Source organism: Meleagris gallopavo, chromosome Z, assembly GCF_905368555.1.
Source record: "Meleagris gallopavo chromosome Z, MGAL_WU_HG_1.1, whole genome shotgun sequence".
Taxonomy (NCBI): Eukaryota; Metazoa; Chordata; class Aves; order Galliformes; family Phasianidae; genus Meleagris; species Meleagris gallopavo.
In genome coordinates this window covers 41,632,778-41,649,892 of record NC_139435.1, presented here as the reverse complement: position 1 = coordinate 41,649,892, position 17,115 = coordinate 41,632,778, and the positions used below count along the sequence as shown (strand labels likewise).

General features: G+C 38.3%; 1 protein-coding gene across 3 annotated transcripts in view; it reads left to right on the top strand.

Moving 5' to 3' along the window:
- PTCH1 (patched 1) overlaps positions 1–17,115 on the top strand; it is a 65,898-nt gene that overhangs the window by 15,573 nt on the left and 33,210 nt on the right. For all 3 annotated transcript variants that reach the window (XM_085213057.1, XM_085213056.1, XM_085213058.1), the window contains 9 exons: positions 9,264–9,453; positions 10,674–10,743; positions 10,850–10,941; positions 12,328–12,526; positions 12,639–12,760; positions 14,050–14,197; positions 14,999–15,130; positions 15,425–15,580; positions 15,926–16,024. In XM_085213057.1, the coding sequence (XP_085069183.1) occupies positions 9,264–9,453; positions 10,674–10,743; positions 10,850–10,941; positions 12,328–12,526; positions 12,639–12,760; positions 14,050–14,197; positions 14,999–15,130; positions 15,425–15,580; positions 15,926–16,024 (1,208 nt within the window). The remainder of the gene's footprint in view (positions 1–9,263; positions 9,454–10,673; positions 10,744–10,849; positions 10,942–12,327; positions 12,527–12,638; positions 12,761–14,049; positions 14,198–14,998; positions 15,131–15,424; positions 15,581–15,925; positions 16,025–17,115) is intronic.

Here is a 17,115-nt window from a genome sequence, read left to right as displayed (position 1 = left end):
AACCTAAATCTTCTCTCCCTCAACCTAAAACCATTTCCCCTTGTCCTGCAGTTATCAGTCCTTTCAATGAGTTGATTCCCCTCCTGTTTGTAGGCTCCCTTTAGGTATTGAAAGGCTGCAGTGATCACCCTGCAGCCTTCTTTTCTCCAGAATGAACAAGCGCAACTCCCTCAGCCTGTCTTCATAGGCCACGTGCTCCAGTCCCCTGATCATCTTTGTGGCCCTCGTCTGGACCCTCTCCAACAGCTCTCTGTTTTTCTTGTACTGGGGGCTCCAGACCTGGACACAGTACTCCAGATGTGGCCTCACAAGAGCAGGGTTGAGAGGGACAATCACCTCCCTGTCCCTTCTGCTCACCCCTCTTCTGATGGAGCCCAGGATACCATTTGCTTTCCGAGCTGCAAGAGCACATTGCTGGCTCATGTTAAGCTTCTCATCTATCAAGACCCCCCAGGTCCTTCTCCACAGGGCTACTTTCGAGGACTGCTCCTTCCAGTCTGTATGGATGCCTGGGATTCCTCTGGCCCAAGTGCAAAACCTTGCACTTTGCCGTGTTGAACCTCATCAGGTTCACCTGGGCCCACCTCTCCAGCTTGTCGAGGTCCCTCTGAATGGCACCCCTTCCTTCAACCATATAAACTGCACCACTCAGCTTGGTGTTGTCAGCAAACTTGCTGAGGGTGCACTTGATTCCATTGTCGATGTCACTGATAAAGATGTTAAAGAGCACCGGTCCCATGACAGACCCCTGGGCGACGCCGCTCGTTACCGGCCCCCCCTGCACATAGAGCCATTGATGGCCACCTTCTGTCTGTGGCCTTTCAACCAATTTCTTATCCATCGAGTGGTCCACCCATCAAATCCACATCCCTCCAATTTGGAGATAAGGATGTGGTGGGGGACCATGTCAAAGGCCTTGCTCAAGTCCAGGTAAACGACATCGGTCGCTTTCCCCTTGTCCACCAATGCTGTCACTCCATCTCAGAAGGCCACCAGTTTGGTCAAGCATGACCTTTCCCTGGTGAAGCTGTGCTGGCTGTCTCGGATCACATGCTCATTCCTCATGTGATCAAGCATGTTATCCAGGAGGATCTGTTCCATGATCTTCCTAGGCACAGAGGTGAGACTCAGTGGTCTGTAGTTCCCTGGGTCCTCCTTGCTCCCTTTCTTGTAAATGGGATCAGTGTGACCCTTCCTCCAGTCATCCGGGACCTCACCTGACAGCCACGACTTTTTGAATATGACGGAGAGTGGCTCGGCAATCACCTCAGGCAGCTCCTTCAGAACCCTGGGATGCAACCCATCCGGTCCCTTAGACTTGTACACATTCAGTCTCATGAGGGAGTCTCGGACTTGCTCTGCCCTCGTAGTGGGGGAGGGGATTTACCGCCCCGATCTCCACCTAGAGGTTTAAGGATGCAGAGCTCAGAGACGTGAGAAGTACTGGAATCCTGGCCACCAGTGAAGATCGAGGCAAAGAACTCATTCAGTACCTCAGCCTTTTTTCTGTCTGTTGAAGCCAGTTCTCCTTTTACATTTACCAAAGGAGGTACACTCACTTTGACCTGTCTCTTCTGGCCAATGTACCTGCCTCCTTGATTTTTAGGAAGCAGCAGAATCTATGGTCCCTTATTCCTCTGATACTTCACCCCAAAAATTCAATTATTGGGCTTCTCCACCAAAACTTGTGGCTCAGCTCTGACTCGTAGGAGCCATGCTTTTGGAAGAAAGGACTCTTTACTCTCCATTCATTGCTCCATCTCTTTGTTGAGGTGGTCAACAAGGATAGCAACTGTGATGGTGGTTTTCTATAATATGGACACCTGTTAGGAAGTGGACTGAGACCAACGACTCATTTCACAAGCTAGCAAAACAGCTGTCAGATGGTAAACAACTTGTGGTCACTGTTGTTCCTGACTTGATTAGAACCAATGACCCAGAGGTGAGCAGCTCATATCCTGTTACCAAGGACATGTGTCACAGCTCAGTAAGCAGCTACTGCATTTTGTATTTAATTGGAAAGTTTGTACCGTTTTCTCTGTTTTGTATATTCTTGTACATTTCAAAGCTTCTATTTTCTTTTTTTCTTTTCAAGTTGTACTGTTGAACTTGTTCAGTTTGTTGTTTTTTTATTGTATTTGCAATGTCCCAACCCAGAGAGACACCAACCAAAAGTGCATCAGCACATAAATAACTTCTTTTGTGATCTATGAATTTTACCTAGTTAGAAATAATGTAAATATATATTCTACCTATGGCTGATACCATTGCATACATGTAGAATAATCTTTATTTGATTTTTGCAAATAAAACATTTTAGTCTCTAAAATTGGAGGAAAAGTTTTCCACTGCAGTCTACAGCAGCTGTTGCTGGGCTGTCTTTCTGAGCCTGCAGACAGCTTTGTATCCTTGTCACTGTTCTAAACTTTGTCAAATTGGCTGAATTAAGAGCCATCTTTGATGTGTGTTTTTATTTTTGCTATTAATAGTCATGTCAGCAGTAATGAAATTTGTAATAGCAATGCTGGAGTCATTGCTATCATCTGTGAGAAGTAACTTATGACATCTCGGGAAGTAAAAAGCATTGTTTTGAAGTGCTTTTGCTTTTTGTAACTGGTTTTTTTTTTTTTTTTTTGCATTTGTAGTCAATAATCTTTTTAAAAATATATATATATTTTTAAAGCAGAAATGATTGAGATAATCACTTTGCTTCTAGATTTTTCTAGAAGCCAGTGGTCCTTGAGGAGATTGAAGATGATAGAGTCTTTATATTGTGTTATGCTGATGTCATTTTTTTGGACATTAGCATGAGAGGGGAGAGAAAAGTGTGGATTGTTACCTGGATGTTGGAAAAGGAAATGGGATAGTGCTGGCAGCCTTAACCTGCACAGGCGCAATTGTTGTTATTCCATGTGAGAGATATAAATGCAGGCATGTGTATTCAGCAGAGCAAAAGCGGTGTAAGAAAACCTAGATACAGTGGGATGTTTCTGACTGACGGTAGTCCAGTGCCTAGCATAGGTCATGTTTAATTAATTGCAGGATAAAGATCATAATTTTTCATTGAGCTGTTGGAGCAGTCCACTAAATGACCATGTAATCTCTTTAGGATGCTATCTTACCCCTACATTCCAGCTCTTGCAAACGCATCATTTCCTTTAAAGTTTTATGTTACATTATTAAATAAATGAGCATTAAAAAAAAATCGGTGCAGGTAATAAAAAATTTTGAAATGCAATCCTAATAGTCTGACAAGACCCCTCATTAGCCTCATTAGAATTTTCAATGAAAATGCAGTGCAGTCCCTCCAGAACCCCTGTACTTTGCAAGTAAATTCTGAAGAAGTTGCCACCTTACCCACTTCTGTCAGGAAAAATGAAGATGCTGAGTAGTACTTCTGTGTGCAGAAAAACTGTATTCTACAACTGACAAAGAACATGATGAGCAAGCAGCATGCACAGGCTCCTTTAAGAGCAACAGGAAGCTTTAAATCAAAAGGCTGTTATTTTTCTGTGCCCAATAAGAGGTAGGGCAGTCTTCGTATCTGCCAGAAAGCTCAACTCTCCTTTTCTTTATTCAATCCTGTGTGATTTTTCTTAGGTACTGCGTTCTATTACATGACCGGCACAAATATTTCTATCCTGATAAACATTTAAGACAGGGAGCTGAAGCTGTGGCAGTTTGGCTCTTTTGCCTTTCATTGTAATGGACTGAAACTTCTTCCAAACAGCAATTTTTGAGCAATATACCATTACACATGTAATAGAAATAGCGTATGGGAACAGCAAAAAGAGAGACTTGGTGAGGAAGAAGAGCAAAAGAAAGTTCTCAACATCAGTCAGGCCAGAGAGAGATCTTGTTCTGGTGACAGGAGGGAGTGTGCTGGAGGTATGTGATGGCTGCAGGTGTCCCTCAGGCAGTGATCTCATGGCTCATGTAAACAATCCTGGAAAAATGTATTCATGTGACACTCTTTGGAAGTCTTTAGAAGGGGAGGTTTCCAGAAAATTTTGTATCATTCATGCAGTTCAGACTGGCCACAGAAGAACTTAGGTCCCTAGACCAGTACTATTTCTGGAAATACTGACTTCAGTTTCTCAAAGTCTTGTCACTCCACAGTGCCAGGCAAACGTTTTTATCCCGATTGCTGGCTCTAAGGAATATTCTTTTTTTAGAGGGAACTTGCTCTCTGCTAAGGTGGTTGCTGCACAGTCATGTACAAGGTAACTATTGAATGGTTTATTCAGGTTGTGTAGGCGTCTGAAAAAAAACCAGAAAACCCTCAGGCTGTATGTTGCAGTTCAGGAGCCTGAAATGGAACATCATAATATATTCCAAAAAAGAAGCATTTACACCTTTTGAACAAACAGACCATTAATTAGCGAACAGTGGTTTTTAGCTATCATATATTGCTTCATTTAGGATCAGTCTCTTAGCATAGCAGAAGTCAGATTTGTTCTTGAAAGTGCTCAGCATGGAAGAGACTGCAGTTTGCAGTAGCAAATTGCATGTTACGAGCATGTTAAGATAATACAAATATACCGAAATATCATTTTGAATGCTAGTCATGGGAAATACATATGTAAGACAGCAACATTTGTAGTAGAAATGAGTACATCAGTTGAAAGACTTGTCATTGGAAATCCTATAAGAAGCTGTAAAAAAATCAAATATGTTTTCACTCTTGTGTCATTTGAGGGTGCATCAATATTGTGCAAATGTGTACTAGACGGAAGCAGTTTTGGTTTTACGGTTGCTTTTCACTTAAGATGCACCAGAACATTTTAATGTGACCCAGAACTTGGTAATGGGATATGGAGCCTTCCACCTACAGGTCATAGGTTCAGGTCTGCCTCAAGTTAAGAACGACTAAAACTTGTTACTACCTAACTGTAGCTAAGAGCTGCTCATTGCTCTTGGGGGAGAGAGAGATGGTGGTTGCTTGCTGATGGTTACTGCTCTCTTGATACCCTTGGGAAGTGGAAAAGCATTCTGTACCTTCCCCAGCTTCTGATAAAGTCTTTGGGAAGTTCAAGAGAAGCAGCAGCATGTTCAGTGGTACAGGAGGCTGACAGACTGGAGTATATTGGTATGGGGACAAGTGGAGATGCTCTTCTGTTTTGTGGAAAAGCTGTTCAGGCAAGAAGCAATGCCTATCAACAAAGGTGATGGCAAGAAAAATGTCTTCAGTTGAACACTAGCCTTCACACGCATGTTTAAGCATTAGAAACTGTTAATATTAACTGAGATATGGTTCCAGGACACTGTTATTATTATTGTGTCTTGATATTTTTTTCTTTTTTTTAATTTTTCTTGTTAGCTAAATTTTGCAGAAAACATGGTATCATTTTGAGTAGAAAGACAGCTAAATCTGTTGACTCCATTTGAAGGATAGTGTACAAACTACTGCCTTGTATTACCACTGACCTTGAGACAATGTGCAGAACTGTTATTTAAATCAGTGCTACAGCTTGCAGGCATTTGTGCCACCAGCTCAGCTGACTGGGCATTAACTCAGATAATGAAGGACTTAAGTGCTATTAAGTGATTTCTCATATATCAAAAAAGGAGAATGAAGTATGAGTTTTGTCACCAAGATGTTAGAGGGAAATAGTTCTGTCTTTGATAGTGAACAAAATCAGAAATATTGGTACTCTATGTCATGTATACAACAGAACTCCATTGCATTTTTGGTACTGTTGTCACCAAATATAAGCAAACAGAGCCCATGAAGGAAAAGCACAAAATATGACCATTTTATTCATTGGTTTTATTTTCCAATACATCATTTGTCCTATAAGTTTTCTCACATAATTGTGTCTTTGGTAGTCAGAATTTTCTTCTGCAAGTTTACAGTTTCTTTGTATATGACTGTTACATTGTGTAAAGTATCTGTATTTGCCCTTGGAGTTATCTTTGCTTTATTTGGCAGAGTAAATGAACATAATAGACCTGTCAAATAATAAAAATGGTGTAATGCCTTAATAAAAATGCAGAAAAGACCTACTGTTGAGTTCTGGAATATAAGCCCATGTTCCTGGATGGTTTTGCTATTCCTATTTTGAATGAAAAAGGGGGGGGGAAACAGCTGCTGTTCAGTTGGCTGACTTGTGTGATGCAGTTTTGATTAGTTAAATCTACCTTGTTCTGTGGAGTTAATGTGGTTTGACTGGACCTTGATTAGGAAGCAATTGTTTCTGTTGATAGTAAACAGTTGGTCACTTTCAGCAGAGATAGGAATGTCGGCTTTTGTCTTGCATGACGTATGATTTGTTGTTTCAAGTTCTAGCTAAATTCAAAAGTAAAATGTGAGCAGAATGGGAGAGAAGATATAAACATCTACTTCTGGTACTGATGGAGTCCACAATCCTCATAAAATTGGGTCTTAATAAAGGTTGGGTCTTTGGTGGCACAGAGACACAAAGAGGGAGAAAGGTATTTAGTCTTCTGAAATGCTTGCTGTGTGAAAGACTGCAGAAGAAGCTCTGGTTCCATGACACACAGGTTAGGGTAAGCATGGTTCTCTGCTCCCTCTCTGTATTCCTGTAAGAAAGAGCAAATTTTATTAATGCATCATAACAGTCCTGGATGGGAGAGAAAGATAGCAGAGATCATGAACTTTAGGTTGTTGAGTGAAAGTGCTGGGATTAAATAAAAATCTCCCACAAGGAGGTATGACAAATATGAAACAAGGGTGTGCAAACTAACTTTCAGTCTATGGTTACTGTTTCATATGAAGGTTAACTTGAATCTGTATTTAGCTGTGATTGTGCTGCTTATACACAGTGAAAACATCTGAGGCAAAATCTTAGCTGTTTCTAGCGTTTTATTTGTGATACAGTTAAGCAACTTTTTTGTTTGTTTGTTTTTTTGTTTCATGCATATGCAGCGGTAAAAGGGATGTTAGGAAGTTATAAAGGGAATCTAGGTGAGGAAGTTCTACTTTTATTTCTATGTTTTCTTGCCGCAAGCTGACCATTATTACTTGACGTGAAAGAGATAATGCCACAAATGACAAACTGAGAAAATGGAGCATGTTGCGGAAATACTTTTTCAAAGAAGTAATGATCTAGAAATTAAGTAATGCCTCATGCCAACATGATGATATGGTTTAGTTGTCGATGGTCTGATTCTGACAGGTTTATCCATGCCCAGTTTCTTTCCTGGTGGTCCACTTAGCCTTAGGGATATAGTGTATGCATAGGTTGAGGGCCCCTTATTTAGGAAGTATGTTCCTGTCTTGTTCAGACTTGAGAGTGCCATCTCCCACATTGCCAGCTAGTTACAGATCAATATATGTCCTAGGAGGACATAGATGTGCATGTCTAATTTCTCTTCACACTGTTGCAGAATTCCCCAAGGTGAGTGGAACAGAAAAAAATGTAACAAAGCAGGTTTGTAGCTTGGACGTCAGAGGTGAAAACAGGTGTTTATTGTATTTTAGTCTTCCTCATCGGAATGTGGTCTCAATTCAGTTAGTCAGCTGAATTAATCGCCCTCCTCACCCTTCCATGCACTTGTTAGAGTACATAGGAGATTGTATAAAGTGTACAATCTGTAGCTGATCTCTGAGTGGGAAGATAATTTTCCATTTTTATGTAATACTTCTGGCAAAAAAAAATGAATATAGCTCCCTCCTGAGCCTGTCTACTTTGCAGTTTCCTGCTGCCTTTTCCTTTCCTATTTTAAAACAGTGTTTTGATATGAAGCACTCTGTTCATATCAAATGAACTGAACAGAGTCACTGCATATTCATTGTATCCTGCATCACAGAGTCTTATGCAGGTGCAGAACTACTGGGGCAAGTACACAAAAGATGGTTCTTTCTGCTAATTCAAAGCTAATTCTCTTAATATTAACTTGATATTTTTTCTTTTTTATTTGGAAGAAATAGCACTGATCACCTACTGTTTTTCCCCTCACTTTTTTAACTGACGAAAAACATTCTGCTTCTGACTTTGCCAGATTATTTAGGAGAAGGGTATAAATCAAAGCCATTTTTCTTGAAATGTGCTATTGGAGCAATCTATTCATACAAGTGTAAGTATTTGTGACAAAGAAGTATTTGATCTGATTCAAACAAGTTGTAGAATCACAGCATGGCTTAGATTGGGGGACCTTAAAGATCATCTACTCCTGACTCCTTGCAGTGGGCAGGGCTGCCCCTCACCACCTGAGGCTGCTCAGAGCCCCATCCAGCCTGGCCTTGAATGCCTCCAGGGATGGAGCATCCACAGCTTCTCTGGGCAGCCTGTGCCAGTGCATCACTACCCTTTGACAAAGAATTTCTTTCTAACATCTAAACTGAATTTCCCCTCTTTTAATTTAAAGCCATTCCCCGTTGTCTTTTCAGTGTCAGACCACGTTAAAAGTTGTGTCCCCTCTTGCTTCTGGTCTCCCCTCAAGTACTGGAAGGCCACAATGAGGTCTCCTTGGAGCCTTCTTCAAGCTGAACAAGGCCAGTCTCTCAACCTTCCTTCACAGGAGAGGTGCTCCAGCCCACTGATAACCTTCATGACCTTCCTCTGGACCCACTCCAACAGCTGTCCTATGCTGGGGACCCCAGACCTGGACACTACTCCAGATGGGTCCTCAAAAAGTGTAGAGCAGATTGGGTGCTCCCTTCCTCTTCCTGCTGACCGCCCCTCTTTTGATGCAGCCCAGGATACTGTTAGCCTTCTGGGCTGTAAGCCACACTGCTGACTCATGGCCAGTTTTTTGTCCACCAGGATCTCTGAGTCCTTCTCCTCTGGACTGCTCTGAGGGAGTTCTTCTTCCATTCTCTACTCACATCTGGAATCGCCTTGACCCAGGTGCAACATCTTGCACTTGGCCTTGTTGAACTTCATTAGATTCTAATGTGCCCACTTTTTGAGCTTTTCCTGGTCCCTTTGTGTCAGCTGCACCAGTCAGCTTGGTGTTGTCAGAAAACTTACTGAGATTGCACTCAATAAGAAAAGGAAAAAGTTGTGGGTTTTTTTTTTTCTTTTCATATTTACATGAGGAAAATCAATTATAACATAGAAAAAAATTTTGTTTGAGGTTTTGGTTTGCACATCAATATTATAGTACAGTGGGAGCTTTAATAAGGAGTATGATCTTTGCAGTATTACTAAAGTAAATTTCTTACTAGTTTTAGTTACTCTGTGATCTTCGTGAGGTAGATTAGTCCATGCATGGACCATAGCTTTTCTGACTAGAGGATGGTTATCTTGGTCACAAATAAGCGAATTTTGGCTAATTCAAAACTTTTTTTACATCAGTTGGTGGACGAGTGAGTCGGGAGTTAAACTACACACGGCAGAAGATTGGAGAAGAGGCCATGTTTAACCCCCAGCTCATGATTCAGACTCCACAGGAAGATGGAACTAATGTACTAACAACAGAAGCACTCCGACAGCACCTTGACTCTGCACTTCAGGCCAGCAGAGTACATGTTTATATGTACAACAGGTAAGCAGATAAGCAAAAGTTTTCTTGGTGATAAGTAACTACTGAAAACTGTACTTGTTTTTCCCTCCACATATTTCTAAGTGATTCGAATTTTTGAGCTTTTGTTTTAGGACTTTCTGATTTGTCTGCCCCTGGTAAGTAGTTTTGGAAGAGATTCTGAAAATGTGTTTCTGTGAGCGTTTCTACAATATTCAGCAGTTGTCTTCCTTAAGAAGTGATGTTATGTTCCAGTGTAAAATCTTACTGATGGTATGTTAATATCGAAAAGCTTTCTGTGTTAGAGATGTATTCATTCACTGACACACCACACTGAATCACATAATGACTCTAAACATTAATACAGTTTACTGTTGTTCCAGTAGTTTGTGAAAATTTGTGAGAAGTGTCAGCAGATGGAATAACAGTAATTCAGTAACATAGGTAGTCATAGTAGAGTTGAACTTCAGAGTGGCTATGTGCACATACAGAAGACTGGGAGCTGTGTGGTATCCAACAACAGCAAATGCTAAAAGTGTGCCTTACAAGGGTACCAGCTTTGGACTACAGAGATATCTCCCTGAAAAGTGGTTCTTCCAGGGTTATTGCTTATATGATGATGTGCCTAGGGATGCTCTCTGAGGCATGAAACCCATTATCTTCCAGGATATCTTTTCAGCATATCCAGCTGATGCCTGAGTCAGCTTGTGCTCAGGCTCCAGTTAGCATTTACCTGGCTCCTGCTTTGGGTTGAAGTGCCAGAAGTCACATCAGTAGAATTTGTAATACAGCCAAAAAAGGGAGGGAGAAAACCTGATGGTTTCTTTCCTTTTCTTTCCCTGTATGTGAGTCAGTTTAGGAATGTTCTAGTCCTCTGAGCCTCAAGGTGAGTTGTCTTTTGGTTGCATCACTGAATGATAACTGAAGTCACAAGTGGCCTCATTTATATGAAGTCAAATTTCTGTCCCTTTTAATCGCGTCAACCATCTGCTCACCCAAAAGCAGCTCTATTTACAGAGAGCATTTAGAACAACTGAAACAAAAATATTTATTTTATAACTACAAAAGGAATTTTTTATGTGAGATGTGGTATATTACATTGAATAAAATTTGCCTTCCTCAGTGGTTTGCTACTTGAAGCTAATAAGTGAGGATATGTTGTTATTTTGAATGTATGTTACATTTAAAAGATAACTTTTCAGTTATTGTGGAAGAAAAATATTTGTTCTTTCTTCTTATTACAGACAATGGAAGTTGGAACATTTATGTTATAAATCAGGAGAACTCATCACAGAAGCAGGTTACATGGACCAGGTATGCGTAGCAGTTGTAAGCTTTTTCTCATAATCATAATTCAACTTATGCTGCTTAGATTATATTCTTAGTCTAACTGTATATTTACCACTTCTCATTTTGACAGATTATAGAATATCTTTATCCTTGCTTAATTATCACTCCTTTGGACTGCTTCTGGGAGGGAGCAAAGCTACAGTCGGGAACTGCCTATCTATTGTAAGCATGCTTTTATTTAACTTTCTAGTCTGACTAATTTTAATTCTGTAACTATGTATGATTTTGGGTTGCATTCTGACTGTTCATTGATATTCTGGTTTAACAGAAAAATAAAATTACAGTGTCTCTACTGAAAATATGCATGGACTTTTTTTTTTTTTAATTGAACAAATATATTTTTGTTTCTGTAAGATGATATGTAGGAATCAATTAGATTTCTGTATTTTTTTTCTCACTCTGCTAGCATGCAGAAGAAGCTCTGAGTGCTCAATCGGAGCTTTAAGGGCTTTATGCTTCTTTTAGAAATCAACTTGTCTCTTTTTTTCTTAATTTACAAATAACATTGATTAATTGAAAATTTTATTTCTAAGAAAATTTCTGGGGTTAAATCTCAGATCTTCCTAAGGAACAAAAAACCAAATCCTTTGCTAATAAGATCATTAAGGAAACCATGTATAGCATCTTCAATGGGTGGTTTCTCACAATTTACAAGTGTGATATTATATGCCCTGAATCCTTCAAACAGTTAATTGTTGATATGCACAAGCATTTTCTGTTAATTATGCAAGAGTTAGCCTTTGAGTTATTGTTTCTGTTCTGGTTTGTCTGTCTCTGTAAAAGCAATTTGCAATGGCTATTTCATAACCTTTAGTGTACATTTCTAGATGGGAAATATACTGGGTTTGTGTTCTCTGGTTGGGCGGATTGGAATAATGACTTAAGCCTGGTTAAGCAGATACAGTGTGGTTTGAACCGCAGAATAAGGCCGCCAAAATCTGTTCACAATCACAAATTCAGAAGTGGGGGGTAGGAAACGTGACAGTGATAGTAATGGCAGCTATGGTAGCAGGAGAGCTTGCTAGTCAACAGTCAAGCTGTCAGGGCATTTGAAGGAAAGTATTGTTATAGATAAACAAAGATCAGCTGTATTGATTGATTACATCTGCAAGATGATTATTAGAGTTGTAAGAAGTAATCTGATACTATGAGAAAGGCTTTCTTTCTTCAGCCCCCTCTTTTCTTTCCTTCTCCCCTCCCCCTAATTCTATGAAGCAGCAGTTGGCTGCTTTTTTATTATTTAGGTGCTTGATAATTTGTTTTCCTTTGCTTGTGAATATATTGTATCTTATGCAATAACTTTGTAAAACCTGAATTTTTTATTTTAAATAACAGCAAGGCTACGAGAAAAGTACATAAACAAATATAATTAAAATATGCCTTATTTTGTATGAAACAGCCTTATCAGCAAAAGTAATAACTTAGAAAACAAACATACTTTAAAAAATAAAATAACCCTCAATTATTTGTGCAAATGTAAGTATGTTTGTTTCAGTACTTCTTTTGTCTTCCTTTATTTTAATAATTCCTCCCCGATTTATTTTGCAGAGGGAAGCCTCCTTTGCAGTGGATCAACTTTGACCCCTTAGAATTCTTGGAAGAGTTAAAGAAAATAAACTACCAAGTGGAGAGCTGGGAAGAAATGCTGAATAAAGCAGAGGTTGGTCATGGTTATATGGATCGACCTTGCCTGAATCCTGCTGATCCTGATTGCCCAATCACAGCTCCCAATAAAAATTCTACCAAAGTAAGTTTTCTTGTGCTTGTTTATATGTTTTATTGGGGAGGATTTTGATTTATGGTACAGGTTTGTCTGAAGTTATGCTACTGATCAATTTCTTCTTTATAACTTTTTCTAGCCTCTTGATGTAGCCCTTGTTTTGAGTGGTGGATGCTACGGACTGTCAAGAAAATACATGCATTGGCAGGAAGAGTTAATTATAGGTGGTACGGTCAAGAACAGTTCTGGTAAACTTGTCAGGTAAAGAAACAAATGGTTAAAGGAAATTTTAAAGTTTTTCCCCGTTAGAGTTTGTTATTGGGGCACATGTTTTTATCCTTCATATGTATTATGAATCCTTTTAGGAAGAAATGCGTGTCTCAAGAAAGCAGAACTTAAAACAGTGATTAGATGATTGTTTAATTGGCATCACTGCTTCCTGCGTCTAACCTCAGAATGATAATGTATGTTTCTCAGAAATAGTTTTTTTTTTTTTCCTGGCAGCTTTGTTGTTTGGCATGTATGTATAAAACATTGAACAGTGTTTGAAACACCAAACAACTTTGAGCATTTTTTGAAATACTGTCAAAGGAAAAAGGGGGGAAAATACAGGTAAAGTACTCACTTATTTTACTTTTCTCAAAATTCAAACTAAGCTTTTTGTTTACAATCAATATGGAGAAAAGTATACTCTTTATGTTATTACATCTTGAATGTATTTTTGACTGATAAAATACTTTTTTAGACTTTTTAAAGAAGTCATGGAAGTCAGGACTTCAGTGGAGGAAAAAGCCTGCGAGACAACCATTCTGAAAAATATAGGACATAGCAAGCTAAATGAAGCACAATTATCACGTATTTAATATAGGTGTTTTTTATTGGAAGTCTTAATTATGGATTATGAACTTTTATTTACATTTCCACCAAACATTGAAGAATTATTTGCAGTAAATCTTTCACCAATTAAGCCAAAGAATATGCTTTTAGTGAAAAATAATGTAGCTCCTTAAGCTTCTAAAATTGTTGGATACATTTGCATGTTGTGGGAAGTTGCCATGGATAATTGTTGCCATTGTGTACTCCTCCCAGTTTGCTGGACGCCAGGAGTTAAGTAAGACATTTCTCTCGAATGGTTAAAGAAGACCAAGGTTTTCAAATGACAAATTGCCAATGGCTTTTACAAGATCTTGTAGAAATAATTGTTGTGTCATCTGCACAGTAATATGTTATCCTTTAATCATGATCCTTATAATTGATTTGTAAAGTTACATTCTTTGCTCCCCAAAGTGATCCTATAAAAGAATAATGGTAAAATAAACTTCAATGAAACTAAGTTTAACCTCAGTACTTAAAAGACCTATACAGCTGCACCAGATACATAGTTAGAATAATTATACTTTATTCAATTTTAATATGAATATGTGCTCTATAAAATCAGGAACTCCTACGAGCTGCTATTAAGCTCTCATTTGGGATTTCATGCCATTAAAATAATTTACTGAAAATACTGAAATTTTATGCCTCTTCTTCCTCTTATTTCTCTGTTACAGTGCCCAGGCTTTGCAAACCATGTTTCAGTTAATGACTCCTAAGCAAATGTATGAGCACTTCAAGGGATATGAATACGTTTCACATATCAACTGGAATGAGGATAAAGCAGCAGCAATCCTAGAAGCCTGGCAGAGGATGTATGTTGAGGTAAAACTGAAAATAACCTAGATACCATAGTATAAAATCTTATTGAGATTCACTGTCCTTTGCTATAGCTTATTATAGTATTCCTTCAAACAAGATGCTTAACTAAAACTGAGTTGTTCCCTCCCAGTTTGAAGTTGATTTAGTCTCTTTTTTAATTGAGAAGCTGCTTGGTTATTCACATTTGTGAAGCCAGGAAGACTTTACTGTTTGGTGTCTTGAACATGTCTGCTTTGCTGAGAGTGAGAAGGAACTGAAGAGCTACTTGGAATTTAAAAGCAATTGGTCAGAATGATTATTCTAAAGGTGTCTGGAAAATATTAGCTAGCCATCAATTGTTCTCCCATCAACAGTCCGGGTGGGGAGGCCATGTGACGGTGACTGGCCTTTGTGTCCCAAACTGTGACCTCTTCTGTGCTGCTTCTGACCTTTGTGAAATAGCCCTGCCGTGGGGGAAAGAGGAGTGTTCTGAAGAGCATGCTGGCCTTGGATTAAAAGCAAGACTTACTCAACAGCAAAGTTATGGAAAGAGAAAACATTTACGCTGAAATTGAAATCATCTGTGAATACAGTAGACTTTTCTAAAGCATGCAGATTCTTACTTGATAAACAGGACCTTTCAGGAAGTAGTTATGGAACATACTTCATCTAGAATCAGTGAAATCTCTTGTGTAAGGTTTATGCTATAACAGGAACATGAAGGCAAAAACAGTTTCAGGTGTTTGCTGTAGAAAATATTTTTGGTGGTTTTTTTTTTTTTTTTTTAATTTACACACAACTGCTCTTTTATTTTTCTATTCCTAGGTTGTTCATCAAAGTGTTGCACAAAACTCTACTCAGAAGGTGCTTTCCTTTACTACAACTACCTTGGATGACATCCTAAAGTCGTTTTCTGATGTCAGTGTTATCAGAGTAGCTAGTGGATACTTATTAATGGTAATAAAACAAATTACATTTATTTAATTGTTTCTAGAAGTAGTGCATGGTTTAAATATCTTCATTCTTACCAGTCAATAGTCCAGAGCAGTTTTTTCGTACTTAAAAAAAACTTGCTATTTGTAAAGTTTTGTCACTTCAGCGTAAAATATCCAATGTGTTTATTCTGTTTAAAAATGCTTGTAAAGATGTGTGTGGAAGAGAGGGTTATCACTTCTGAAAAATGATCTATTCTAATACTTTGCTTTTTTTTTTTTCTTCCCCTTTTCCCCTCACCCTAACTCTTCATATCAGCTTGCCTACGCCTGTTTAACAATGCTGAGGTGGGACTGTGCCAAGTCTCAAGGTGCCGTGGGGCTGGCAGGAGTCTTGTTGGTTGCACTGTCAGTGGCTGCAGGCTTGGGTCTGTGCTCACTGATTGGAATTTCCTTTAATGCTGCCACAACTCAGGTATTTAGGAGCCAAAAGTCTGATTACTAGTACTTTGTTAGTGAATGAACACATATGAATCTTTGGGGAAAATTAATTACCAAGTTATTTGTATTGCTGTTTTACACTTGTGCTTTTTTCCTATTTAGTAACTTGAGCTGTGAGAAATTAAGTGATCATGATGCCAAATAATATTAAAGAAAAAGACAGATACTCAGTGATTTATATAATTATTAGATTCTGTATACTTTTTTTCTGTGTAAGTCAAAAGCATAAAGTTACTTCAACTAACCATGTAATAGCCAGCTGCATGGTAGATCATAAAACAAGAGTCATTGTTTTTACTTGTTTTGTTTTTTCCCCAAGGTTCTGCCTTTTCTTGCTCTCGGAGTTGGTGTAGATGATGTTTTCCTTCTAGCTCATGCATTTAGTGAAACAGGACAGAATAAGAGAATTCCATTCGAGGTAATGAGAAAGTGGGGAGTTAGGGTGAAATAAAAGTCTTCCTATAGGGAAAGATACTGAATTAATAATGAATTAGTAATGATTTTAAACAACAACAAAAAAAAACGTTGCTTTTTTTTTCTTTAGAGGTTTTTTCCCTGATTTGTATAACTTAAAGTTTACTCAAAATGTCAGTAATGTAAATTTGAGAACAAACTCAAGTGTGAATCTGACATTAAAATGGTAGAATGCTTTCCATAGAAGGACACAGTTTTAGAGCAGCAATGAGAAGGAAATTATTATCTGTTACCTTTATTTGTTATGTCTTTGTGATTTTAAGAGTTTTTCTTCTGTTTTCCTTTCCTATCCTTTATAATTGACCATGACATTTCAAAGCATAACATTCATATTATGAAATCTAAGATGTCATCACTTCTGTCTGATCTTTTCCTTTTATTGACCTTTGTATCTTTCGTTCAGATTTCATATCCAAAGTACAGATTATTTAAAAACAACATAAATTTGCCCATTCTGTTATATACAAGCATCTTGTATCTTCCCTGTGCTCTTTGTAGGTGGTTCAGCATGCTGACATTACAATGCTACTCTGCTATAACCTATTTGGTTGAGAAAATCTCCTATGCTTGCTTCTCTTGATTTTACTGAGTGGTTGTTCCTGGGTTTGGAGTTGTTTTTATGTTGCATACTTCAAGATGTATAGATGATGTTAATGCATGCTTCTTTTGTCTGAAAAATGGTAACAGATGAACATCCATTGACTCCATCACTAGACAATATATCCTTCTCAAATTGCAGATAATTCAATATAATAACAGTATTAATTTAGTTTTATCTTTTGAAGCTAGAATCATATTTGATAATGTTTTCTACCCACAAAAAGTAAACCAGTATTTTATGTGTCATCTGCTTTTCTCCTGGACATTTTCTTTGTGTGTTTTTTATTGACGTATTTTAATGCGCAATTGCATTTGGAATTTTCTTGTAATAATTTTTCACTATTTGCTGTGTTGTATCTGTGGAATGACCGTATCATTTGCAGGACATTGTTTTATTCACATGACTTTTAAGATACGCTGTTGTTTTTGTTTGTT